Here is a 27,857-nt window from a genome sequence, read left to right as displayed (position 1 = left end):
CGAATTCGAATCCTTGCGAAGCCTCCCTTTAACTTCGATAAGAAGCTCAATGGACGACACCGTGTTGGGAAATGCGAGCCCGCCGGAGCCCACGCCGTGCACAGCTCGCTGGAACCTTTCTCCAGATGTTGGGCAATGCCCTACTCCCCCGACGGTGGCTGAATTACTGCGCGTTGACGCCACGCCGAGTTTCTTCGAATGTCGTCGGACTATGAACTCAGCGGCTCGCAATGCGCGGCGGTGCGCCGCGCTTCGTTAAACGACCCGCTCCGTCGGACTCTAAACCATCCTTTAGATATGAAGTGGCTGAATTTTAAACATCAGCAGTGCTTCTGCAGATGCAGAGGGGCGTGATGTCATTCCCTAAGCGTATGAGTGAGACGGTGGCGCTCATAGGAGAAAGGCGCCGCCCAGACGCCGCGTTACTCTACTGCATGACGACACAGTAGTTTCGAAGTCGATTGGAACGGATGCGACCGTCTAAGCAGCAAATTAGAACCGAATCTTGGAAAGCAGAGATGGTGATCAACAAAGAGATATAGTATCGTTCACTTAAGTAAACGTAACATAGTGATACAACTACGTGTAATGATAAAATCAGTGATGACAAGAAATGAAAGCGCGCTACGATGTACCTGCCTTCACACTCGGATGCTGCTTACTTCGTGACGTGTAATGCACACATGCCGGAATGTTGTGACATTTGTCACACAAACTTTCGAGGTTCATTACAGATTTTATCCGAAATACGTCAGAGCAACTGTCGTAACCGACTGCAAACAAGCTTCTCCCTCGCGAACAAACTAAAGGTGAAACATCTTCGAGAACAATATGCGAGCAAAATGACATGCATAGCCCTCGTTAGGCCACTAGAATGTCAGGGACCATCGTGGAATTGTTTTCACGTCTCAGTTGAAGGCACGTGATGGATGACATTTCGGTTTCCACGTGGATGTTACAAAAGCACGCACACAAGAGCTATTACCAAGAACGGCACATGTTACAGCCATGACAGCGGTCGTGATTCTCGCCATCCTTTCTTTAGCAGGTAAGCATAACCCAATCAACGGACCAATTATACTATTTTAATTAGGGAAGAGCGCAAGAAGCATGCATCTAATACAACGATGCGTCCATTTATGAATGCCATAAAAAAAGGCTAAAATCAATAGATTGATAACGCAATCGTCGAAAAGCCAGGTTTGCACGAACGTTGTTCTTGCCCGTGCGCTGTTCCTTCTTGTAACGGACAGCACACAAACCCATCAATATCTATCGTGCCGTAGACACATTCGTTTCTTTCTTTCTTTTTTTTTTTTCAAAAGGCTGTTAACGAGACCGTGCCAACAAACTCCCGACATTCTATATCTTGGATCGCTTTTTGTGGATAAGGCAGGAAGGTGAGCGCCAGGGGCGGATCCGGTTGTTTTCTCGAAGCTCCCCAAGCAGCAAAATGCACTGAAAGTCGAGTGCAATAGGGGTGGACGGGTAGATGAAATGCCTTGAACAGAATCATGAAACTACAGAACATTGATAAGACACATACCGTCCACCCCTAATGCACTCGACTTCCAGTACATTGTGCTGTGATGTCTTTCTGTCCCTCTCGTTTGAAAAGAGACCACCTTCTTTCCAGTTCCGAAAATTTACACATGTAGTTGCTCTTACGCCAGAACAAAAGATATGTCAGCGCACAAAATGCTTTCAAAATGCTATGAGAGAGGACGTCTTCCACGAAGACGCTGTTTCTTCTCCTTTTTTTTCTGCTTCCTAAACAACCTCAACTATCGAATGACGTCCAGCTCACTATGGTGAGGATTTTTTTTTCTACCGTAAAAATGTACAGCTGTAGACTTTCGAAGTCGAAAAGGGGAGGGTCTCTTATCAAGGACACGGTCACAAGGGCATCGCTTCTTACGTCCTCGACGACCTCGACGAAGGATTGATCTGCAGCAGAGTATTGTGACGAACGTTTGTTATCGTATAACGAAAAACGCACTTGTAGAATTTCGATGCCTTATGGGAGAGGGTCTCTTCTACAAATTGTACAACGTCTTTCGCGTCCTAGACGATCTCAAGTACGTGAAAATACTATCAGAAAAGTGACATTTTTTCACGAATGGCCGATAATCTCGATCGTTTAGTTCAGGAATGAACACAGATCTGCTTCAGATTTTTGCGTGAATCAAATCTCTACACAGTAATTTATGACCACAAATAATCTCGGGTTCCTGCGAGAATGCTAACTTGGGTAAAATTAATCGTAAACTTGACCCAAAACGCGCTACGTTCTTGAACTCTCACGCCGTTATAAGATTTGTTCTCGTTCCATACGCCCTTCGAGAAGCTAGATCGACCCTTCCCATCAAACACCAGGCAAAGAAAGCGCAGAAATGTCATTTGTAGGTGTTATAAGGAAGCGTGGAACGGACTACACTTTTTCATGTTTGAGCCATTTTGGCCAACTTCCAGGAGCCCCCAATGTTGAAAAAAAAAAAAGAAAGAAAAAGGTTGATAAAGAAACTTTATATCCTACGTACAGACGCCTATGGGAATGCACTTTTCTTCCAGCGGAATACAAGGGGGTCGAACTACACCTCTGGCTGGTTTCAGCTGGAATGGTCAGGCTGCGACAAGAATGCTGCGTAGTGCAGCCTTGAATGTGTCGGTGCAAGCCAAACGTAAAAAGGGTCATTCCATTCCAAACGACCTAGAGGAGGCACTCGACCCTCGTCGATTTTGTTATAAAAGTTCATACGAATTTATTACTTGGTAAAAACCACTAAAACAAAGGTTAGCCGTAACTCTAAATGCAACAACTGTTTCTGTGCCGCAGTACCGAAGAAGTGTTCATCTACCTATCGGATGGTCGCAAATATTCTGGTTCGTTATGCACCGTAAAGGGGTGCGAAAAATGCTTCGAGGGGCAATGCTTCGCGTTTTTTCTGGGCGGGATCGCCAGAAGCTATGAGACAAAACTGCTTTTAACGTTGATATGCTAGCAGCTAAAAAAAGTGTCGTTGAGATGTTAAACACAATGACAGGGAGAAGAAATTACGCGAAGATGAGACTCTAGCGAAAATACTGCAACTTTCACAGTAAATAACAAAAATGGTGGAGCGCAGAAAAAAGTACAGTTAGAGCTCTAAGAAAGTAAGATGCTCAAGGAACAAAAGGAGCAAGTTTCCAAAAAGTATATTTTTTTTATAGCGGAGAAAATGATTTCTGATGTTCGGGTAGGGCGCAGATAGCGCGGCTACCGTCACTATATGCTCTCACGCTCTCCGCGGCCTTCTGACTTTGTTCACTTGACCTTATTGACCTGGTTTCACTTACAACGTTACCGTCACTTGACACTTCGTTGCAACTTTCTCCGATATAGGGCCCGGGTTTGGGCATGCCAGAAGGGAACGGCGCAACGCCTACCAGAAAAAGCAAGCTCGCAACGGTCCCTCAAATAGTTGATTCTGCGGGTGGGCCAACCGGGGTCTCCAAAGTAGTTTGTGTTTCGCAAGAGTTTGTAAGTAAAACGAGACAGTTCCTTGAAAAGAAGGTACTAAAGTGCAGTGTCCGTTGCCGGCACACGCACTTGCCACTTGTGTGAACCAGTGAGCCCATCGGAGGCTTATGTGTTTGTGTCGTTCATGATAGTAGCCTCCCTCGGCTAATTCTCGTTGTTTACGTCGTACAGAGGCAAGTACACAGTAAGCGCCGCACTTACGTCCTACTCAAGAAAGCAGTCTTTTCCGACGGTTTTTCCCAGTGAATGAACCAATCACATCACACTGCCTGCTCGTAGCAGACGACACCCACGCTGTACCCAGGACCCGATGCTCAATTGAAGATGCCGTTATCGTTATTATTTAGAGTTGACTCGCTCCAACTCTGTTAAAACTGTTCCGCTAGACTGTCATTTCAAACAAACGACACGACTGCTCATCACGCAGAAGCTCGTGACGAATCATAACGAATCCCATACAAGCACGTATCGCGCGGTACGGAATAACGAGTAGTTGAGCATCGCGCCCCTGGTGTACACTGTTAGACAAATTTATACCTTTTGGGGTATAAACGACTTGTCCCAGGGCGCATACCTTTTGAGGTATAAACGCTATACCTTCCTCAAGGTATACTATCTTTATACCTCCCTGAAGGTATATTATTTGCACCTCAGGGTATAAAGATATACCTCCTTGAGGGTATATGTTGAAGACCTTGTGGGTATAATTGAAGAAAACGGTAATATTCTATGTGTTTCAGCGTCATATCCGAGTGGCGGCTTCCCAGCGCAGCTTTCCACAAATATTGAGGAAAAAAAGGACCAAAGGAACGATAAAAAAAGAAAGAAAAAGAAATACCTGGAGACACTCGCGCACAAACTCACAAAGCATGGATGTGAATCGGAGAGGAAAGAAATTAAGTAACAATTAGCATTAAATTGGAAACCAAGAAGCAACACCAACAAATATTAGCAAAATATTTCCAGGAGCACTTAGCATTTGCTGGAGAACAGATACATATATACAACACACCGCGGCTAAACATGGTGGAGACCATCCTTCGCCCGGGAAGCAACTTAAGAAGTGAGGGCGTGTAAATTTATTTATTTTGGGATCAAACAATTGGCTTCAAGATGTCACTACCCAATATAATTAGAATGCTACTGTATTACTTACTATGTTTTTAAATCAACTTATTGTTTAACTGAGATGATATAGTCGCCGTTACAAATTAATGTGATCCCAGATGTTGCGGAAGAAAAGATATACAAAACGCTGAAGGTATAATCGTAACATAGAAGTACTTTTTTATACCCTCAGCTGCCGCGGAAGGTATAGAATCAGAGATCTATACCTTACACATGGTTTAAACAGGGTATAGACAGTGGTGATGAGGTATAAATGTCGTACTCTAGACCTTATTTATACCTTTTTTATACCTTTTATATACCTTTTATATACCTTTTCTGCTAACAGTGTACTTTCGATGGGCTGCCGCTCAAAGCATGAGAGAGCTGTTACGGTAGCGCGTGCTGCCTGTGAAGGACACGAACTTAAAAAAATATTGTCTCCGTCATCAAAAACTATATGTTTTTAAACTTGCTCCTTCTGTTCCTCTGGCATGATACTTTCTTCCAGCTTTCACTGTACCTATTTCTGCGCCCCACCATTTTCGTTGTTTCAGATTAAAGTTGCTGTATTTTCGTCAAAGTTCCATCTTCGCGTATTTTTTCTCCTAATATTGTGTTTGGCCTCCCAACGAAACTTTTTTGGCTTGTAGTGCCCATGCGTATGTGAACGTTAAAAGCAGTTTTGTCTCTTTACTCCTAGCGACGTAGTCCAGAAAAATGGGAAACTTCGCTTCTCGAAGCATTTTTAGCACCCCCTTGAAGACACATATGGCGAGTAACCGGAATATTTGCGACCCTCAGCTAGGTAGATGGGCACCTCTCCCTTACTGCGACATGAAAACACTTATGCTCCATAATTTTAGCCAGTGCATGCTTCGACTGCAGGGGTGGTAAAGGGCTAACCCGGTAACTTTAAACAGACACATAAGGACAACAAAACATTTGTTTTGTGGCAGCACCATTGCCAACTCTCGTCCCGCGCGGTCGGTTCAAGCTACGCGCCACCGGCGCGAGAGCAGTTAGTTCGGCCCTGGCTATAGGACCACCGATACATTAAAAAGGCTACTTCCTCTCCTGACCTGTTTGTCGTGTCAGTCACAACAACTGGTGACCCGAACGTGATCTGGACGACTTCTGAACCTTTGCGGCACAGAATTTTTTCGGTAGGATGGCTACCGGAACACCTCCCGCCCCAGCATCTCCTCCTACCCTAGCCGTCCCCCGGTCACCGCCACCTCAGGTTCCTGGACAGGCCCCTTCGCCAGCCCTTGCGAATCCAGCGTTCCATTACGCCGTTTCCCAGACTGCACTTCCTTCTTCAGCTCCGGTCCCACTCCACGGCCGGTCAGGACTCCCGTTCACGCTCGACCTCGTCGTCTCGCACCAGAGCGCCTCGCTATCGCAAAAAAGCAATTTGAGCACATGCTCCAACTCGGTATTGTTCGTCCTTCCTCTAGCGACTGGTCGTCTGCACTGCACATGGTGCCGAAAAACACGGGCGACTGGAGGCCCTGTGGGGATTACCGGGCGCTGAACAAAGTTACCATCCCTGACCGGTACCCCATTCCGCACATTCACGATTTTGCCTGTAATCTGCACGGAACATGCCTTTTCTCCAAGATAGACCTCGTCAAGGCATATCATCAAATTCCGGTCGAGCCCTCACACATCCCGAAAACTGCCATTGTAACACCCTTCGGTATGTTTGAATACCTTCGGATGCCCTTCGGTCTGCGTAACGCTGCGCAAACCTTCCAGCGTTTCATAGATCAGGTTTTGCGAGGACTTCCATTTGCGTTCGCCTATATTGATGACATACTGGTTGCCAGTACTTCACCGGAAGAACACGAGACTCATCTCCGCGCAGTTTTCTCTCGGCTGGAGAAGTACGGAATCGTCATCAATGCAGCTAAATGTGAATTCGGCAAGGCATCCCTGGAGTTCCTCGGCCACCTCATCACCAGCGAAGGTATTCGTCCCCTGGACAAGAAGGTTGAAGCCGTACGGAATTTCCCAGCGCCAACGTCTTTCCGCCAACTGCGAGAATTCTTGGGGATGATTAATTTTTACCGGCGTTTCATCCCATCATGCGCCCACGCGTTACGACCTCTGACGGATATGCTGCGAACGCCTCAGAAGAAAAGTGCTGTTTTTTCTTGGTCCCAGGACGCTAACGCTGCTTTCGTCAAGGTGAAAGAAGCGTTGGCAGATGCCTCAGTGCTGATGTTCCCGAAGCACGGCGCTCCCACCAACGTTATGGTTGATGCCTCGGACATTGCTGTCGGCGGCGTTCTGCAACAGTTCGTGGACAACCAATGGAAGCCACTTGCCTTTTTCTCACAGAAGCTTTCGCCGCAGCAGGCTCGCTACAGCACTTTCGGCCGTGAGCTGCTAGCGGTTTATCTCGCCATCCGTCACTTCCGCTACTTTTTGGAAGGCCGGCCATTTCACGTCCTCACGGACCACAACCGCTCACTTTCGCCTTTCTCTCCAAAGGAGCAAACGGATATACACCCCGAGAGGCCCGGCAACTCTCTTTCATCAGCGAATTCACCGTCGACATCCGTCATGTCAAGGGCGCGGACAACCCAGTTGCCGATGCACTTTCTCGAATGGACGTCAATGCTACCTCGCTTCCTCGTCTGGACATTGATTACGTCCGAATGGCTGAGGAGCAAGAATCTGATGAAGAGCTTCGCCAGCTTCGCAGCTCTTCCACGTCCCTTTCTTTTGCGGAAGTCCCACTTCACGGTTCCCCCCGCAAGTTGATCTGCGATACCTCAGCTGGTAGAGAAAGACCTTTCGTTCCATCATCCTTCAGACGGCAAATTTTCGACAGCATTCATTCCCTCGCCCACCCTGGAATTCGCGCGTCCCAAAAGCTCATCACCGCACGCTTCGTGTGGCCGGCCATGAATGCCGACGTGCGGGCTTGGGCCCGCTGTTGTCTCATCTGCCAGCGTGTCAAGGTGCAGCGGCACACCACAACGCCTTTCACCGCTTTCCCTCTTCCCGATGCCCGCTTTTCTCATGTCCATATTGACATCGTAGGACCTCTACCACCATCACGCGGCCACTCGTACATCCTGACGTGCGTCGATCGCTTCTCCCGATTGCCGGAAGCAATACCCATCATCGACATCACAGCTGAGACTGTCGCAAGAGCCTTTCTCCACGGTTGGGTAGCCCGCTTCGGCGTGCCAGCTACCATTTCTACTGACCATGGACGACAGTTCGAATCCCACCTCTTCGCGGACCTCCTGCACCTTCTGGGAACACATCGCATACGAACTACCGCTTACCATCCGCAAGCAAATGGCTTAGTCGAACGTTTTCATCGTCATCTGAAGGCCGCTCTCTCGTGTACTCAAGACCGCGCATCCTGGTTCGATGCCCTGCCAACTGCCCTTCTCGGAATCCGCACCGCCTTCAAGCAAGACCTGGGTACCTCCAGCGCGGAGCTTGTGTACGGCACTCCACTTCGGCTTCCATCTGAATTCTTCGAGCCTGCCGCTTCTCCCGATCTGTCGGATGCGTCTTCTTTTCTTGCAAAGCTTCGTGCGACCATGTCCCGAATCCGGCCCTCCCCGACCCGCCGTCATCTTCGAAGCCATACGTTCGTCGCACCGGACCTCGCGACGTCAACGCACGTTTTCGTTCGGCGCGACTCCGTCCGACGCGCATTGCAACCACACTACGACGGCCCCTACCTCGTCCTGGAACGGCACCCTAAGTGGTACCGACTGTCCATCCAGGGCCGCCCGGACACAGTATCTCTCGACCGTCTCAAACCGGCCCACGTCGACGCGTCGTCACTGGCCACTTTCACCCTGCCAGGTGACCTGGGCCCTGACACCACCACCCATCCGCAAAGCGTCGCAACGGCTACTACCCCTGCTCTCGTTCCTCCCAAAACGGTATCCTGGAGCCCCATTCTACGCCGTTCTTATCGCCCAGGCTTCTCTTCTATGGGGGAGGGGGAGTGATGTGGCAGCACCATTGCCAACTCTCGTCCCGCGCGGTCGGTTCAAGCTACGCGCCACCGGCGCGAGAGGAGTTAGTTCGGCCCTGGCTTTAGGACCACCGATACATTAAAAAGGCTACTTCCTCTCCTGACCTGTTTGTCGTGTCAGTCACAGTTTTATTGGTTTTCCGCAAGCAATGAATGCGTATTGATTTTTATAACAAAATCGACGAGGGTCGAGCGTCACCTCTGGGACGTTTGGCATGGAATAACCCAAAAGGCAGCGAAAGTCCCATGAGGCACCTCGTCTTCAAATCCACGCCGTCTTTTGACCGTCAGCGGCATTCATCCGTTGTGCAGACAACTTAATTGTGACGTCACTCATGGCAGCTGGTTACGCCACAGTCGGAGTAAGTTGTGACGTCGGTGACTTCCGTTTGCTTCCCTTTCCAACCTCTCGCTGCACGCGCTTCGTTTTCCTCTGCTCAGTGCAGTTATAACAATTTTAATGACAAATAGTAACATATGACAACTCGTGCGAACATTGAAATGTTTTGTGTGTGGTAGCGTGCCGTTTACAGAATCCGCGACCATCATACACAAGGCTATGCATAGTACAGGACATTGTGTGGCGCATGGACTTATGATCCCATAAGGGACCCACTTAAGCTCGGATTACAAGAAAGCTTTCAAAGAGGCTAGTCCATTCCACTATAACACGTCACTGCAACACAAGGTCTACGATCTGTGGGAGTGCACTATATGACACAGGTATGGCATAGTACCACAGGCGATAACTTCCAATATATTAGTATGCATATTATTTGGTCAACAATTAACTCTATTTGATTGATTGATTTGATTGATAAAAGCTGTATATCACCTGCAACTTTCACATGCAAATCATAAGTGAATGTAGGAGGCAGCACTGGAAAGGGCACAACGGGTGACTTCAGGGTGAATTCTCAGAGGCTGAGACAGGGCAAGAAGCAGGAAGTGTGCATGGCCCCATGTACATGGTACATGCACATGACAGTGAACCTGAGACATTCAAAATAACACAATGCAAAGCACAAAATGCACATCAATAAGCTCCAAACCTTATTATACTACTCAGTAAAGCAATCCATACTACGAACAATGTTTCTAAGATCCCCAGAACTATTTACATTACCTTGATGTCCACCGAGTTAGATTATGAACGAGGTTAAACAACAAAATTTTACAACTTCATCCATGCAACTTGCCCTGCTGCCTTCAGATGCACACTCCTTCAACTCTGCATGTTTTCGTCCTCGCGTACCAAAGCAAACGCACTCGAAGAACAAGGTTGAATATGTCAGCTTACATTGACCAAAGGATACAAAGGTGACGTGTTTCTTTGACCATATCTAAGATTTCCTTATAGCTTAGACCTGACCTCTAGCGCAGTAAGGAACCTGCCAACAATGCACTCAAAAGCCTCTTCACGGGTGCTAACAAATGCAGCAAGGTTCTTTCAGACTCTGTGCGGGTTCACGGACCGTTCCTGATTGCTGACGTCGCTGTAGAGTTCGCTTTTTCGTTCTTTTTTTTTCTGTTGCAAGCCTGGAGGCTGTGCATCTTTCACCGCGGCTCCTGCAGCTTGCTCCTTGGGTGTTGAAGTGCTTTCTCGTACTGTGTCACATGCTGCTGAAGGAGGCATTGCTCACCAGTGCCAGAAACGATGACAAAATGAAGTGTACGGATTGCAGTAATTGCGATACGAAAGCGACTCAACAGGCGTGCATAAATGCAGCTTGGGTTGGTGGTCCTAATGGCACCCGTAGAACGTCAACTTCAGGTGCACAGACCCTGCTCGTAGCAATGGTCCTGTCAGGCGAATTCGTACGTCACGGCGCTCAGTAAGCTGCAAGGTTGTGTCCGGAGCACCTTGCCTGAGTTGAGATGGAATCACCCGTTTAAGCTCGATTCACTAGCCCAGATTGTTCGCGACGCCGAATTCGTGTCCTCTTTATTGAAGTTTCGAATTGAGGCATATTACGAATGAAACGCTTCCAATTATTCCCACTTCAAATTCTCCAGCACTTGATTCCCCATAGAGGTGATTAGCGTGCAGGCGACTCACAGGCCATAAAGGTTTTTCCTACTTTCTATCATGACCGTTGGTCTTCCAGCCTGCAGTCCAGGTGTATCCGCACCTTGCCGTGGTTCTCTCACACCTACTAAAGATCAAAGGGTACTGATGATGGTGAATGTCACACAAGACACCTGCAAATGTGCATGCGGTTGCAATCCCCAGCCCAACAGGAGCCTATCAGTCACACATGACGGGACTTGATATGTCCGTCAAACAAAGGTCATACCTATTAACCAACATACATTTAATTTTTCGGGTGGGTTACATAACCTTGCGGACATTCTGTAGGGCAGCGTACGCAACTACTGGATGATTAATTCGCAAAAATTATTAAAGATGTTTTCTGGGAGATGCGAGATAGCACAATTGCAGCCGGTCACCCATCGTCCTTATTAAACGCCTTTCGAAGCACACATAACCTGATACATATAGATTCTCGAAGTTTGCCAAGCAACTGAGAGGAAACGAGAACTACGTATATTTTCCAAGCACACAAATGACACGTCGTTAGCCTTACACGACCAAGACACGACGGAGCCGGAGAACGGTGGTGGCGGTGATGCTAGAACTGCTTGCCGTAGTCGGACAAGCTTAAGCGGGCAGCGTCACGATTATCGCAGAGGGGAATCGCGCAGAGGGGAATCGCGCCTCCTGGGCCGACTTCGCAGCACCTGGGCCCTGAGAAAAACCCATAGAAAACGCTCAGACACCGCAGCCGACGCTGAAGGGCGGTCTATCTGGCCATCAGATTAGCACCTACTTCATACAGGTGCATCCCTCCAAAGCACATCGCCCTCTGTCGTGGAATGCCTGTCGCTCTTCCTGCGCTCGAGTAATGCGTAGCTGTGGTTTCGGCTCATTTGCATAGCGAAATTCGGGAATTTACATATCAAGGTACGTTCGCTTCTGAGGATACTGAAAGGATTTGGATAATGAATGGCTCCAATTCTGCGCTCTCGCGTTTCCCATAAACATCGAACTAATAAGTCAATCACTAACTCATTAGTCGTCGAGTAGTTGCAGTGCTGGGTAACACTTTAGAAGGGCGACACATACACAGCACTCATAACCTGTGAGCTGACTGCATTATTCATGGCGTCGTGGTTGAACGGATAAATAAATCCGACTTCATTTACTAGTACATATCTAGACGAGAATAAAGGCTGTTACCCTGTAGGTGTCCATCGAGTCATCATCACAAGTGTATAGGTATGAAAATAATACACAGCGGTTTAGAATTTCCACATAATGTGTGGTCTTTTCAAAGTTTATGCGATCGCCGTATGAACTTCTATCATCCCATGTCTGACCGCGCGTGTGTGTGTATAAATAGAAACTTTAATTGGGGGTAGTTAATTTACTGGCCGAGTAATGTTATAGATAACCATCTGTCGGTCACGATATGTCCGAAAATGGAGTTCCATGTTTCTGGATTCTGCAGCTGAATCATCCGTAAGCATGTCTTCAACGTACTTTTCCTACTGTGCCACGAAACTCCGCTTCATTTGCTGAACATCGTTTCTTCTTTGATCCGAATAATATACATGTTGTGCATGCATATGCCACATACATTTTCGAGGTATTCGTTTATATTGCTAGAGATGAATGTCTTACTATTTGCAGGGGCGACAGCAAGCAAGATCATTTACCCAACTCTGGTGGAAAGTAGGGACCTTTACGGTCACAAAGTTGTACACATCGACGATGACCTAACTCTCACCCTGCGCAGAAGCGACTTCCTGGGGAAAGGTCTCTTCACTTTCGAACTGGAAGATGGGCAGCTGCGTCCCGAACTTGTACGTAAACATCAGTTCAAGGCGTACCTTCACACAAACGCTGAAGCTACAGGAGGCTGGAACGTATTCTAGACCCTATCATTGTTATGCCTGTCATACAATCATGAAAAGGTCGAAAATCCAGCGAATCGGCGAGAAATTTTTGAGGGACGAGACTCAGGACTCAGTACGAGAGCCGCCAAAACTTCAAACTGGGACTCTGCATGGTTTCGGAATGCACTCCCGCTTCCTGCTCATGATTCTCAGTTTCCGAAATGCGAAAAGCCACCGAACTCGCCATGTGTCGTGTGTCTAGTTGCTGTGTCCTGTTTTTTTCTTTCATTTTTCCTTTTTGTTGCTTTTTGTTTCTTTCTCTCTCTGTGGCAACTTGCCGCCCATCTCGGCAGGCAGATCGCCTTCTCTTTCTTATTTTTTTATTTCTTTAGCTAAACGATACCCCCGCCCCGAAATGCGCTCTCAATCCTTACACTTGAACATGGCCACCTAAAGTGCTGCAGAAGCTAAGGTTTGCCTGTTGCTCTAAAAGTGCTTCAAAAAGTCCTCAGACAAAGCGCATATCCCCCCCCCCCCCCAGCTATAGCCTTAGTTTTCGGGTCTTCTCAGCTCTTTCGCGCGCTACCATCGAGGGATGGCAGCACCGCCGCAAAATTGTTTTCTTCATATTTTTTCCCCCTCGGCGCTGGCGGCGGAGCATCCCGCTTGCGCGTGTGTCGCAGATCGCAATGGCTTTGGAGGAAATTATCTTGTGTCTCTCGCGCGGCGGTCTTTCCGAAACCTTCGCTCGGAGGGAACGTGGCAACGAGGCCGGTTTCACTCAAGTTTTCATAGGCCGAGCACGGGCATATTTATGTGTATAGGGCTGTTCACACAAGGCTAGTTCCGTCTCAATTCGAACAATCCGGTACACTTGATGTCTCGAATGAACGAGAAAAAATATATCTTGAAGCCATCGCTGAGTTAGGAGAAATAAACGCTTTCCGAATCATCTGCGCTGCGCGGTTCGGGAAATAGGAGAGGAGGAAAAAACTGCATGCGGGTTTGAGCGTTCCCTACAAAGCTATTTCTTGTCGCATTCTGGTAATTTCTTTATCTGGCTTTATACCACTTAGGGCACAACAGGATCCTGCGTTGACAGTGTTGTGTCGGTTTTGTCTGCAAAAAGTATCAAAGTTGACTCAAAGTGCCGAAAAGCACCATATAGCTTAATATAGGATAACATTGAGCTTTACGCCGTTTAATTTGTAATTCATGGGGCTATCGAATGATGTATAATTTGTTGCTCTAATCTGTCAGGAACGTAAGCGACACCTCTTTTAGTAGCACCATACCACCGAAACATGACGAATTTCGGAAGCCTTTGTCTAAAAAGCCCCACCAAAAACTTGCCTCGAATATTTTATATGTTGTAGGTAGTTCCTTAGACTATGCACAGAAGGAAAATCAAAATTTTTACTTGATCGGTAGGCGCACTGTGGATTTTTTGCCAGCCCGATACGTGGAGCGGATTCAAGCGGTGGCATCGTGTCCCGCGTGTTGCAAAATCGAATTTTCCAAAGGGACTTTCAACTTCTGTCTTCACATAAAAAGTAATTGCTATCACTTGAAACCGTTCTGAGCGTTTGCGTTCATAACAGTGGTGTAATCTCTGAATCTAGATTGTGGAGCAACCAGATGTGCCCTCATTTTTTGCAGGTTGCATGCAATGTAAGTGCTGGGAGCCCGTGAAGAACAGAATGATTTTACATCTTTGTAAGAGGTATATCTGTTCAGGGTTATTCTAAACAAGCATATTTACTGTCCACATTATGGCAGGAGGGACGCAGTGACTTCCAGTATTCTTTAAAGCATTTCCTTTCCTACGGCCCCACGACCTCGGACGGGGTAAATTGCACTGAGGAAAGTGTTGTTGTGTAGTGTCTTACGCACACACTCAAGGCTAATTCATGGTGCCTTTTGTGAACCTTGCCGAAACAGCCCTATTGGCGCCGCTGTCCAAGATGTTCTTCGGTTCGACAAGCTGCGACCATGGCAAAGCCCTGATCGGATTAACTCCCGGAAGACACCTTGCGCAAAGTTTCGCCTACACACAGAAGACACACTCTCTTCTTCGCTCACTTCTCGAATACAGAAGTGCACGAAGTGCCCTTATACAGAGTGTGCGAAGACATCTGCATTACTGTAGTGTGTCGTCCTGGCATCACACCTAACTCAATGGACTCTTCGTTGTACAGCGCTGACCGTGTGTAGTTCGCTGATTACTGCCTCATACACAAGTAAAAAGTGCTTTGGACAAATGACTTTCGCTTTGCTTCGGAGATCGGCGTTGCTGCCATAAAGACTGGTTCCAGCAGACCAAGCCGAAGGCGTAGCAGAAAGGGCCAGCTATGCAGAAGCTGCTTCAAGTACTTCACAGCAAAAGTGGCTGAATCACAGCAAGCAGCAATGTCGCCCACATTTGAAAGAAGCTCACACGGTGAGGCGTTTGCGCACCAGCCCAACGTGGTCGAAGAAATCAATGAGTATACGTATATGTATATCATCTGAAGCCATTAACGGCACACCGCTTAAGCCAAGAAGGCAGTCGGCGGAGGCATACGCACAGCGGAAACACTGCGAAATACGTAAAGAAATGGGCAGAAGAACAGGCCGTAAATAGTTACACTGCCGTAGACAGGCCGTTTCGGTGTTGCCTTGCCAGGAACATCCAGGGGTAACTGCCAGGATTGCATCGAGCTAGCATGTAACGTGAGAAGAGCCTATCAAGAAAATCTGACAAGAACCTGCCATCAAAAGTAACATTAAGGAAAGTGGCTCCCACATCAGCCTAAAACAGTTCATGATAGTAGTAATCATTCAACCTAAGTTTTACACACAAAATCCACGGCAAGTATTGCACTTTTACTTTAAATTATTTGAAAATTACTTTAAATTTTTTAAATCAGATTTAAAAAATTTTTAAATTGTGCAAAATCTAACTCAATGCAATACTTGTCGTGGATTTTCTATGTAAAACTCGGGTTGTAGAAAAAAAACTAGATAGAAAGGCAGCAGACACTGGGAAATAATTTATTTGAAAATCAACGACGACATCTTGAAGAAATCACGCAGGTGCGGGCGACTGGGGCACGACGGTTGCAGAGGCAAGTGGCCACCTAGTTCCAAAGCATCACACCAGATGGCGCCAGCATCGTAGCTCTATGCGAGAAAGACAGAGAACAACAAAGTACTAGTGGCATGTAAAAATGGCAGCACTGCTAAACAAGTCTAGGCATGCAAGAGAAAAGGCCCAACCACAGCATCACAACACTACGCGGCTAACACAAGGCGGGAACCACTAGCCATACGACGGTAAACGTGCGTCAACAGGCTTTGTTCGGGACACCGCTAAACAAGTCTAAACATGCGCGTACGGCGAGAAAAGGCTTAACACGAGCACGGTAAAACAACGCGCAAACATCGGTAAATCACTCACCTTTTTCCCCTGCGACTGCTCCATCCGGCAGCCAGGCAGAAACTGAGCGAGCGCGGGGACTGCGGAGCAACCGAGTGCGCGTCTGCTCTCCGCGACAGCCAGCGAGAAACTGACTGGGCCACCGCGCCGCGTCCGCTACGCATGCGCGCGCTCTTAGCGCCCTCTGCGGCGACCACCTGCGAGAGGCTAAGAGAGAAGAGCATTCCTGCGCCCTCTTCTTGCGTTGCTCATTGGTCGTGACATCATCCCATTTTCCCAAGGCTACACCGTTTTTCCTTTTTTTTCACACGGTCGACACAACTGGACAAGGTCAATCTGCAATGAAGCCATGGCATGACGTCATCATGCACCTGCGTGGCTCAAGGACGCGTACGCTCTAGACAGGGGACCTATTTTATTGAATCACTATCCCAAGATTATTTCCTTTATTCTTCTATAACGACTGCATAGGAAACTACTGCAGAAGAGCACCATGCCTGAAAACTAAACGTAGGAATTCCAAAGTCTTACTAAATGAGACTTGCAAAAGAACAAAATATCCTAACGCGTAACTCCATCAATGGCTAATAAGAGGAGTAGGCACTCAACAAATCAACACAGGGTACGAGTAACAAGGAGCGCAGAGTGATGCGTCTACTCCATCCGACAGCCAGGCACGGAACTGAATCGTAATGCTTTTTCTCCTCTATAAAGTCATGCATCTGTCCCTCTTGCAGTTGATTTCTGAACTAATTTAATCGCAAAATTGTTAAGAATAGCACTATTCCCATTCAAGGCAGCACTATCGTCAAGAATGTTCCTTGTCAAAAAGAAAAAAAACGTACATGTAGAAGGAAAACATGACAGAACAGGTCAGGGCATGTCAGCACATGTTTGTCAGACAACAATGGGGGAAAAAGCAAACAGAAACACTTGAACAAAGCAGAAAACCAACATCAAACTATTTCTAAGCATATGCACTCCTCTTATTCAAAAACAGTGCTCATCATAAATCCGTCCAGGACAATACACACCAGTTTTCTATTGCTACACTTTTTTCGAGTAACCGTCAATCCATTGCTACAGACTGCGTGACGTCATCACATCCTGTCTGAAGAAGACAGCAGCAAAGACAAAGACTCCTATTATTTATTGAATCGCAAGATGATTTCCTTTGTCCGACTCTTAATGATGTTCACTTTTTCAATAAAATTCAACAAAAAAGCACACCAGTAAACTACCACTGCTTTTTTAAAATAATAAGTGAGACCACTCAGCATCATCACCAGGCTTACGTAATACATGACCCTTTCTATGCTCGTATACTCATTGTCTGAGGCTACACCTGCGAGCAAAAAGGCGCGAAAGCCGGGGGGCACAGTTCCATTCGCGCTCGACGGAGGACTAGACAGAACGCCTTTACGGGAACATGATGGCATTCCCACCATATTAATGATTATTGCATTGCAGTTTAGAAAAACTACTACAAAACTATAATTTTAGGAGCCCATTAAAATTCTACTTTCTATGGAAACTATAATTGCCCTGTTACTTGGATCGCTATTAATGAAGCGCTCCATTTTTTTCTCTCTTCCCATTTCAGCCTTGTCATGCAGTGAAGCAGACTCACATCCAAAATAATTAATTTACACTGAGGGTGCCGTGCTTCAGGAATTCCTATCCTGCGTTCAGATGGAAGCATTTCTGCACGAATACCTATAACAGCTTACTTCTTCAACATACCGAGCTCCTAACGTACGGCGTTACAGACAGAGCTCCTAACAACATCTAACAAACAAGCAGAGAAACCCACTTCTGAGGTTTACCATGCGACTTTCTTCTGCACAAAAGCAGTGATTTGAGGAAAGAGCAGCAAAAATTGCGCGCACTTGTGCTTGACTTCAAAAAACTGAAGCATATGCCAATAAACTAAGAAAAAGACACTCACGTCTGGTATAAGATAATTCTTGCATAATGCTACATACACAGCCGCATTGTCCCTTCGTAAAGAAAGCACAGGATGAGGGCACACAAATTCCTTTAAGCGAACAGGGAAAAGGCTTAAGACCTCAGGAATAATAGCAGAGTCACCGGACATCGCCACGCGGCTAACACAAGATAACAACAAGGTACTAGCGGTGGGTAAAATTGCAACACTGCTAAACAAGTTCAGACATGCCATGATGACGTCACAAATCAAGAAAACAAGCACGCACACTCAGACAGCAGCTCAGGAATGCACAAGGAGACGTGCTTTATAGGAATTTCTACTCCACATTCAGATACCAGCATTTCTGCTCAAATACCTATAAATGCAAACAGCTTAATCCATCAACATATCGAGCAAAGTGAATACTGACACTCAACATCATATAAGAAAAAGCAAACAAATTCAATTCTTATGAACTCTCCTTTGCCAAGCGGCATTTTTCTGCTCTACCTGGACGCTGACTTTTTCCCCTCACCTACATTCTTAGTAAAAGCAGTGAAAGGAAAAAAGAACCGCGAAAAATAATACGCATGTGTGCTCCAATAGCTGTAACTGCAAGAAACCGTAGCGCACGCTAATAAACTGAGAAAAAGACACCCATTTCTACCACCAGATAATTCTTGCATAGTGCCACATACACAGACGCATTGCCCTTGCGTAAAGAAAGCACAGGACAGGGATACACACATTTCCTTAAGCGAGCAGGGAAAAGGCTTAAGTCGAACCGCTCTGGAATAATCGGAGAATCACCGCTTATCCCTATACGCGGCTATCACAACATGACAGCAACAAGATATTAGCGAAGGGTAAAATTTGCAAGACACTACTGAGCAAGTCCAGACATGTGACATCGCATACAAAATACTGCTCATCGGGGGAAAAGCCTAAGCCTGCGACAGAAAATCATAGAGCATACGCAACTTCATTTTTCTATTTCGCGTAAACTAAACGCGGGCTGCTTGGAAAACGACGCACAAATTTTCTTGCCGGCGTCGGGCACTCATAAAATACCCTGCCCAAAACAAAGACTTCACCAGGTTCGCGAGGCAATTCCATCCTATCGTCCTCGTCCTATCCTACAGATAGCAATGCAAACGTGACTAATACCCTTATTTTTTAAACCACTATTTCACGCAATAGTACATAAATGTATCACTCATGTCACACGAAAAGGCAAACACCTACGTCTCAAGTGGGGTCCCTGGTTCAAAAAAGCGCGCGCGCACACACACACACACAGACAGACACACACTCACATTTTCACAACCACATAAATCCATATTATTCCTCAGGTCCATAATTATCCAACCAGTGTCAAAACGGGGGGAAAGCACATATGCCTACGCAAAACAATAGGTCTTCGTTCCGGATGTAATAGGATATCACCAGTCGACCGTAGCAAAGCAAAAAAGAAACACAGCATCGCAGGAATGCATGTTCGCTATACATCCACCAAGAAAACGGTGCCGTGCCTCTGCGCAGCGATCATTATACAGGAGTGAATTCACTTCGTTTTCCTTTTATGTCCTTGCACCCACCTATTTTGGAAGAATAATATAGAGCAGAACGGGTAAATGTGAACATCATTCGCTACACACTGTAGCTCTCGTCCTTTTTAAACCAAACCACTTAACATGTGTTCATAGGCCTTCACTAAATAGGTGAGCCGATAAGGACTCAAAATAAAATAAAATAAAATAATCATTCCACCATCGCTGGCTGCAAGTTTGGGTACCCAACAGAGCAGTGTGCTCCCATCAACACGCCTTTGGTTGGCCTTACACACCGAAGTTTTTTTGAATACATTCTGCTGTCGCCGGAATAAAATATTTATCGCGAGGGTACTACAATGTCAGCTCAGTTGCTGTTTAGGTGATAAAACACCCGAACCGCGCCCCACGCGAGCCGCGCGCGGGCTCGTTCTCGCGGTTTGGACGCGTGACGCGCGCGATCCGTTACCCCGAGCGAGCGCAATGTTTTATCACCTAAACAGCAACAGAGCTGACATTGTAGTACCCCCGCGGTAAATCTTTTATTCCGGCGACAGCAGAATGTATTCAAAAAGGCTTCGGGTGTGTAAGGCCAACCCAAGGCGTGTTGATGGGAGCACACCGCTCTGTTGGGTACCCAAACTTGCAGCCAGCGATGGTGGAATGATTATTTTATTAGATTTTATTTTGAGTTCTTATCGGCTCACCTATTTAGTGAGGGCCTATGAACACATGTTAAGTGGTTTGGTTTAAAAATGACGAGAGCTACAGTGTGTAGTGAATGATGTTCACATTTACCCGTTCTGCTCTATAATATTCTTCCAAAATATATGGGTGCAAGGACATAAAAGGAAAACGAAGTGAATTCACTCCTGTATAATGATCGCTGCGCAGAGGCACGGCACCGTTTTCTTGGTGGATGCATAACGAACATGCATTCCTGCGATGCTGTGTTTCTTTTTTGCTTTGCGACGATCGACTGGTGATATCCTATTACATCCGGAACGAAGACCTATTGTTTTGTCTAGGCATATGTACGTTCCCCCCGTTTTGACGCTGGTTGGATAATTATTGACCTGAGGAATAATATGGATTTATGTGGTTGTGAAAATAGACTTTGTGTTTGTCAGTGTGAAAATGTGAGTGTGTGTCTGTGTGTGTGTGCGCGCGCGCGCTTTCCTGAACCAGGGACCCCACGTGACAAGTAAGTGTTTGCCTTTTCGTGTGACATGAGTGATACATTTATGTACTATTGCGTGAAATAGTGGTTTAAAAAATAAGGCTATTAGTCACGTTTGCATTGCTATCTGTAGGATAGGAGGAGCGTTTTTAATGAATTGCCTCGCGAACCTGGTGAAGTCTTTGTTTTGGGCAGGGTATTTTATGAGTGCCTGACGACGGCAAGAAAATTTGTGCGTCGTTTTCCAAGCAGACCGCGTTTAGTTTACGCGAAATAGAAAAATGAAGTTGTGTATCCTCTATGATATTCTGTCGCAGGCTTAGACCTTTTCCCCAGTATTTTGTATGCAATGTCGCATGTCTGGACTTGTTCAGTAGTGTCTTGCAAATTTTACCCTTTGCCAATATCTTGTTGCTGTCATGTTGTGCTAGCCGCGTATAGGGATAAGCGGTGATTCTCCGATTATTCCTGAGCGGTTCGACTTAAGCCTTTTCCCTGCTCGCTTAAGGAATTTGTGTATCCCTGTCCTGTGCTTTCGTTACGCAAGGGCAATGCGGCTGTGTATGTGGCATTATGCAAGAATTATCTGGTGGTAGAAATGGGTGTCTTTTTCTTTTTAAGTTTATTAGCGTGCGCTACGGTTTCTTGCAGTTACAGCTATTGGAGCACACATGCGTATAAGTTTTCGCGGTTCTTCTTTCCTTTCACTGCTTTTACTAAGAATGTAGGTGAGGGGAAAAAGTCAGTATCCAGGTAGAGCAGAAGAATGCTGCTTGGCAAAGGAGAGTTCTTTAGAATTGAATTTGTTCGTTTTTTGTTATATGATGTTGAGTGTCAGTATTCATTTTGCTCGATATATTGATGGAGTAAGCTGTTTGCATTTATAGGTATTTGTGCAGAAATGCTGGTATCTGAGTGTGGAGTAGAAATTCATATAAAGCACGTCTTCTTGTGCATTCCTGAGCTGCTGTCTGAGTGTGCGTGCTTGTTTTCTTGATTTGTGACGTCATCATGGCATGTCTGAACTTGTTTAGCAGTGTTGCAATTTTACCCACCGCTAGTACCTTGTTCTTATTTTGTGTTAGCCGCGTGGCGATGTCCGGTGACTCTGCTATTATTTCTGAGGTCTTAAGCCTTTTCCCTGCTCGCTTAAAGGAATTTGTGTGCCCTCGTCCTGTGCTTTCTTTACGAAGGGACAATGCGGCTGTGTATGTAGCATTATGCAAGAATTATCTGATACCAGACATAAGTGTCTTTTTCTTAGTTTATTAGCATATGCTTCGATTTTTTGAAGTCAAGCACAAGTGCGCGCAACTTTTGCTGCTCTTTCGTCAAATCGCTACTTTTGTGCAGAAGAAAGTCGCATGGTAAAGCTGAGAAGTGCGTTTCTCTGCTTGTTTGTTAGATGTTGTCAGGAGCTCGGTATGTTGAAGAAGTAAGCAGTTATAGGTATTCATGCAGAAATGATTGCATCTGAACGGAGAATAGGAATTCCTGAAGCACGGCACCCTCAGTGTAAATGAATTATTTTGGGTGTGAGCCTGCTTCACTGCATGACAAGGCTGAAATGGGAAGAGAGAAAAAAATGGAACGCTTCATTAATAGCGATCCAAGTAATAGGGCAATTATAGTTTAAAATTATAGTTTTGTAGTAGTTTTTCTAGACTGCAATCCAATAATCATTAATGTGGTGGGAATGCCACCATGTTCCCGTAAATGCGTTCTGTCTAGTCCTCCGGCGAGCTCGAATGAAACTTTGCCCCCTGGCTTTCGCGCATTTTTGCTCACAGGTGTAGCCTCAGACAATGAGTATACGAGCATAGAAAGGGTCATGTATTACGTAAGCCTGGTGATGATGTTGAGTGGTCTCACTTATTATTTTAAAAGAGCAGTGGTAGTTTACTGATGTGCTTTTTTGTTGAATTTTATTTAAAAAGTGAACGTCATTAAGAGTCGGACAAAGGAAATAATCTTGCGATTCAATAAATAATAGGAGTCTTTGTCTTTGCCGCTGTCTTCTTCAGACAGGACGTGATGACGGCACACAGTCTGTAGCAATGCATTGACGGTTACTGGAAAAAAGTGTAGTAATAGAAAACTGGTGTGTATTGTCCTGGACGGATTTATGATGAGCACTGTTCTTGAATAAGAGGAGTGCATGTGCTTAGAAATAGTTTGATGTTGGTTTTCTGCTTTGTTCAAGTGTTACTCTTTGCTTTTTCCTCCTTGTTGTCTGACAAACATGCGCTGACATGCCCTGACCTGTTCTGTCATGTTTTCCTTCTCCATGTACTTTTTTTTTCTTTTGACAAGGAACATACTTGACGATAGTGCTGCCTTGAATGGGAGTAGTGCTATTCTTAATAATTTTGCGATTCATTTAGTTCAGAGAGTAACCGCAAGGGGGACAGGTGTGTGACTTTATTCAGGAGGAACAAAGCGTCATTATTCAGTTAGCTGCCTGGCTCTCGGACGGGATGGACATGTCTTGCTGAACCACTATTTTTTTTCCTGTACAGTAAGACTTTAGGAATGAAATGCTTAATTCCTACAATCTCCTCTCATGTATGGTGCTCTTCTGCAATAGTTCCCTATGCAATCATTATAGTAGAATAAAGGAAATAATCTTGGGATAGTGATTCAATAAATAACAGGTCCCCTGTCTAGAGCGTAGGCGTCCTTGAGCCATGCACCTGCATGATGACGTCATACCGCGACACTATTGTTTCAGGTTGACCTTGTCTAGAGGAGCATTAGTGGAAAAAACAGTGTAGCCTTGAGACAATAGGATGACGTCACGACCAATGAAAACAGCCTGCAAGGGGCGCAAGGATTCACTTCTCTCTTGGGCACTGGCGGGTGTGGACACATTAATTCTGCTCCTAGCAATTGCGTTGGCCGTCAGTGGAAGAGCGTAGCTTCGGTGGGGTTCTGTCTGCCTCTGATTGGGTGTGGATGTGTGGTTTGTCATTGGTGAATGGTGTTCGACGATGCAGGTGGATTTTGTGACAAGCGGATTGACAATGAGGGAATGTAGTGTACATGTCTGATGATTGTGAGTGTCTTTTCACTCTGCTCAAGTGTCTCTGTGTTTGTTTTCCTCTGTTGCCCAGCAGTCGTGCGATTTGTCCTGACGTGTCCTGACATGCCCGACATGCATGCTTTCCTTTGTTGACGCTTTGTATTTTTTCTTTTTGACAAGGAATGTTCTTGTCTTGACGATGTCGATAGTGCTGCCCTGATGGATAGTGCTTTAATAATTTTGCGATTAAATTAGTTCAGAAATCAACCGCAAGAGGGACAGATGCATGACTTTATAGAGAAGAAAAAGCATTACGATTCAGTTCCGTGCCTGGCTGTCGGATGGAGTAGACGCATCATGCTGCGCTCCTTGTTACTCGTACTCTGTTGATTTGTTGAGTGCCTAGTCCTCTTATTAGCCATTGATGGAGTTACGCGTTAGGATATTTTGTTCTTTTGCAAGTCTCATTTAGTAGGACTTTGGAATTCCTACGTTTAGTTTTCATGCATGGTGCTCTTCTGCAATAGTTTCCTATGCAATCGTTATAGAAGAATAAAGGAAATAACCTTGGGATAGTGATTCAATAAAACAGGTCCCATGTCTAGAGCGTACGCGTCCTTGAGCCACGCAGGTGCATGATGACGTCATGCCATGGCTTCATTGCCGATTGACCTTGTCGAGTTGTGTCAACCGTGTGAAAAAAAAAAGAAAAACGGTGTAGCCTTGGGAAAATGGGATGATGTCACGACCAATGAGCAACGCAAAAAGAGGGCGCAGGAATGCTCTTCTCTCTCTTAGCCTCTCGCAGGTGGTCGCCGCAGAGGGCGCTAAGAGCGTGCGCATGCGTAGCGGACGCGGCGCGGCGCCCCAGTCAGTTTCTCGCTGGCTGTCGCGGAGAGCAGACGTGCGCTCGGTTGCTCCGCAGTCTTCGCGCTAGCTCAGTCTCTGCCTGGCTGCCGGATGGAGCAGTCGCAGAGGAAAAAGGTGAGTGATTTACCGATGTTTGCGCGTTGTTTTACCGTGCTCGTTTTAAGCCTTTTCTGGCCGTACGCGCATGTTTAGACTTGTTTAGCGGTGTCCCGTACCAAGCCTGTTGACGCTTGCATTGCATCGAGTTAGAGTTAGAGCAGAGAGTTAGTATTGCATCGAGTTAGATTTTGCACAATTTAAAATTTTTAAAAGTTTAAAAATATAAAGTAATTTTACAATAATTCAAAGTAAAAAGTGCAATACTTGCCGTGGATTTTCTGTGTAAAACTTGGGTTGAATGATTACTACTCATGACACTCTCATCCACCCGGAATTCTCTGCATAACTTACGTTAACTTCTTACCTTCGTTACCTTGTCCTCTTCGCTGTTCAGTTGCTTTTATTCTGTGTACTGTAAACATGCTTTGATATGATCGCCGTGGACAAATATACCTCTTATAAATACGCAAAAGTATTCTTAAGCATTCTGTTCTTCACGGGCTCCCAACACTTGCAATGCATGTGTGTCATCTCGCAAAAAAATGTGAGCAGATCTAGTTGCTCCACAATCTACATTCAGCGATTACAACACTGTTATGAACGCAATCGCTCAGAACGGTTTCAAATGATAGCAATTACTTTTTGTGTGAAGACAGAAGTTGAAAGTTCCTTTGGAAAATTCGATTTTGCAACACGCGGGACACGGTGCCACCCCTTTAATGCGCTCCGCGTGTAGGGCTCGGAAAAAATTCACAATGCGCCTACCGATCAAGTCCGACTTTTGATTTTTCTTCTGTGCGTAGTCTAAGGAACTACCTACAACATATAGAATTTTCGAGGCAAGCTTTTGGTGGGGTTTTTTAGATAAAGGCTTTCGAAATTCTTCATTTTTCGGTGGTATGGTGCTACTAAAAGAGGTGAGGCTTACGTTCCTGACAGAGTAGAGCAACAAATTATAAATCATTCGATAGCCCCATGGATGACAAATTAAACGGCAAAAAGCTGAATCTTATCCGTTTTGTACATCGTCCGCAACGTTGCAGTGAATATGCACTTTCGGCACTTTGATATGTTTTGCAGACAAACAAAAAACGACACAGCACTGCCAACGCAGGATCCTATTGTGCTCTAAGTGGTCTAAAGCCAGATCAAGAAATTACTAGCCAGATCAAGAAATTACTAGAATGCGACAAGAAATAGCCTTGTAGGGAACGCTCAAAGAAGCACGCGACGACATGATCTTCTGTGATGCAGTTTTTTTCCTCCTCTCCTATTTCCCGAACCGCGCAGCGCAGATAATTCGGAAAGCGTTTATTTATGCTAACTCACCGATGGCTTCAACATATATTTGGTCCCGTCATTCGAGACATCAAGCGTACCGAATTGTTCGATTTGAGATGGAACTAGCCACAACTGCTGCTCTCAATTCCATATGTTTCAATGGGATCCGTGTTGCGTCTGTGAGACGCACAGACGAGAAACTCTCCTGACGCCGCTATTGCACCGAAACTTTTCTCGTTTCACTGGCGCCTTTTCGTTTTCTGCAATATGCAGTCCAAGTTTGCGGACATTGTTTTTGCCGGCCATCACGTCGTGCATGCGTCCAGCATGTTACATCAACCCTGGGCTCGTAACTCAAGTTTCTGCTCTGCGCATCACATTCTCATCATGATCATCATTACAGATCTCATAACCCCCCTGTGAGCCATGGGGTAGTGGTCCAATATTGTAGTGGGGAATGTCCTCAGTCATCATCATCACGTATGTGTTGTTGTGGCTGTTTGCAGACTTGAAACTCTGGAGTTTGAATGATTTGGGAAAAATTCTGATTTTTAGAGAGTGGAATGAAATGGGGACAGTATCAAGAGAGGGGGAATATACGCATACCGCTGCTTCAACAAAATGCAATAGCCTTGGTGGCCCTTTGGGAATCGTTCTTTCGAGCACACGACCAGTAAGTGAACAATCCCAAGGATCAACAACAAGGGGTCTCCTAGGCTTGAGATGTACGGCTGAAGATAAAAAAAATCAATCGGTGTATGAAAAGCTAATTTATTATGATTTGCTTTTTTTTTTCACTCTCCTTGCTCTCCTTTATGAAAGTGACGGTTTCCTCCTCGTAAGCGCGGATCTGTCGAGAGCAAGCGGGTTGCGGCCTGACCTTGAGCTATGATTCACGTATCGTTTGCTCCTACATTTGTCGATGCTTTTATTGTTTTTAGTGGCGGCGCGTGTTCGAGATGTGGCGTGTATGGCTCAACTGCTCCGAACGTCAGCGAACGGCTTGAAGTGATAAACCATTTGGACTTGCTTACAGAATGAGGGACGCTAATTGGGGAGACGGAACTGAGCAAAACCGAGCAACCAACTTGTGTCTGATTTTTTCGTTCTTCGCAATTTGGGTGTTAACATTGTGCACATTTACAGCATGTGGATTAGGCGAGACAAATCCATCAAGTAGCTATGCGTGGCGTATTACAGAGAAAGCACAGTATTTTGTACCTGTCTGCTGCATTCCCAGTTGGAATCACACCTATATGACTTTATGAGCAACGATAAAGGTAGGAAGGGACATAGTCGCTGATCATGTCTCCTGTCTATGTTTATATCCGGCTTTCTCTTCTACTGCCCACGCGTTGGAGATAGCGAATTTGGGAACCAAACAACCACTACATTCTGACTATGGCTGGGGACACAGTACATGCTGCACAGCGGCGCACTATCGCTATGATTTCACGTGCCATGCGCCTCACCTCATTTTGAGTGTGCGTGCCTGTTTAAGAATAGTGCAACACAAAACAACATGAAATAAAAACAAAATGATGAAACGAAGCGGTCTTCTTGCGTGACACATACACTCACGCGCACACGTAATAATGGAATGACAATGGAATGGGAAGTTCATGGAATGTGTGAACGTTTTCAAGTGCACTGGAAAGTGAGTGAACACGAAGTAATCTGGTTCTTCCGTACTGTTTTTGCACTAATGAAAGGCATCAATTATTATTGATATGAGGAGTTTGAAGAGGTTGAAAAACATAAGCCCACTTCGCATATGTAACCGTAAAGGTCAGAATGGAAAAACAACAGGCTCCTGCGACAGATTTGTATCTGTTCACGCGAACAGCTTCTGCTTTCAACCCTGCATTTTGGAACAATGTACAGGGTGACCTCTTCTATTCCATACATATTTTATATTATTAACTCATACTAACAGTTTGTTTTTCTTTCTTTCTTTTTTTGCCT

General features: G+C 45.8%; 1 protein-coding gene across 2 annotated transcripts in view; it reads left to right on the top strand.

Moving 5' to 3' along the window:
* Positions 1 to 967: 967 nt before the first annotated feature.
* The window catches only part of LOC135372351 (venom metalloproteinase antarease-like TtrivMP_A), a 105,434-nt gene continuing 78,544 nt past the window's right edge, over positions 968 to 27,857 (top strand). Inside the window, exons 1-2 of one of the 2 annotated variants that reach the window (XM_064605980.1) lie at positions 968 to 1,048; positions 12,337 to 12,509. In XM_064605980.1, the coding sequence (XP_064462050.1) occupies positions 1,009 to 1,048; positions 12,337 to 12,509 (213 nt within the window). In that variant the 5' untranslated portion in view covers positions 968 to 1,008. Of the gene's footprint in view, positions 1,049 to 12,336; positions 12,510 to 24,547; positions 24,627 to 27,857 lie in introns of those variants that run through there. The other variant, XM_064605981.1, reaches the window with a different exon arrangement.

Source organism: Ornithodoros turicata, unplaced genomic scaffold (assembly GCF_037126465.1).
Source record: "Ornithodoros turicata isolate Travis unplaced genomic scaffold, ASM3712646v1 Chromosome14, whole genome shotgun sequence".
NCBI lineage: Eukaryota > Metazoa > Arthropoda > Arachnida > Ixodida > Argasidae > Ornithodoros > Ornithodoros turicata.
The sequence above is the reverse complement of the archived record's forward strand: the minus strand, read 5'-3'. Positions and strand labels throughout refer to the sequence as shown.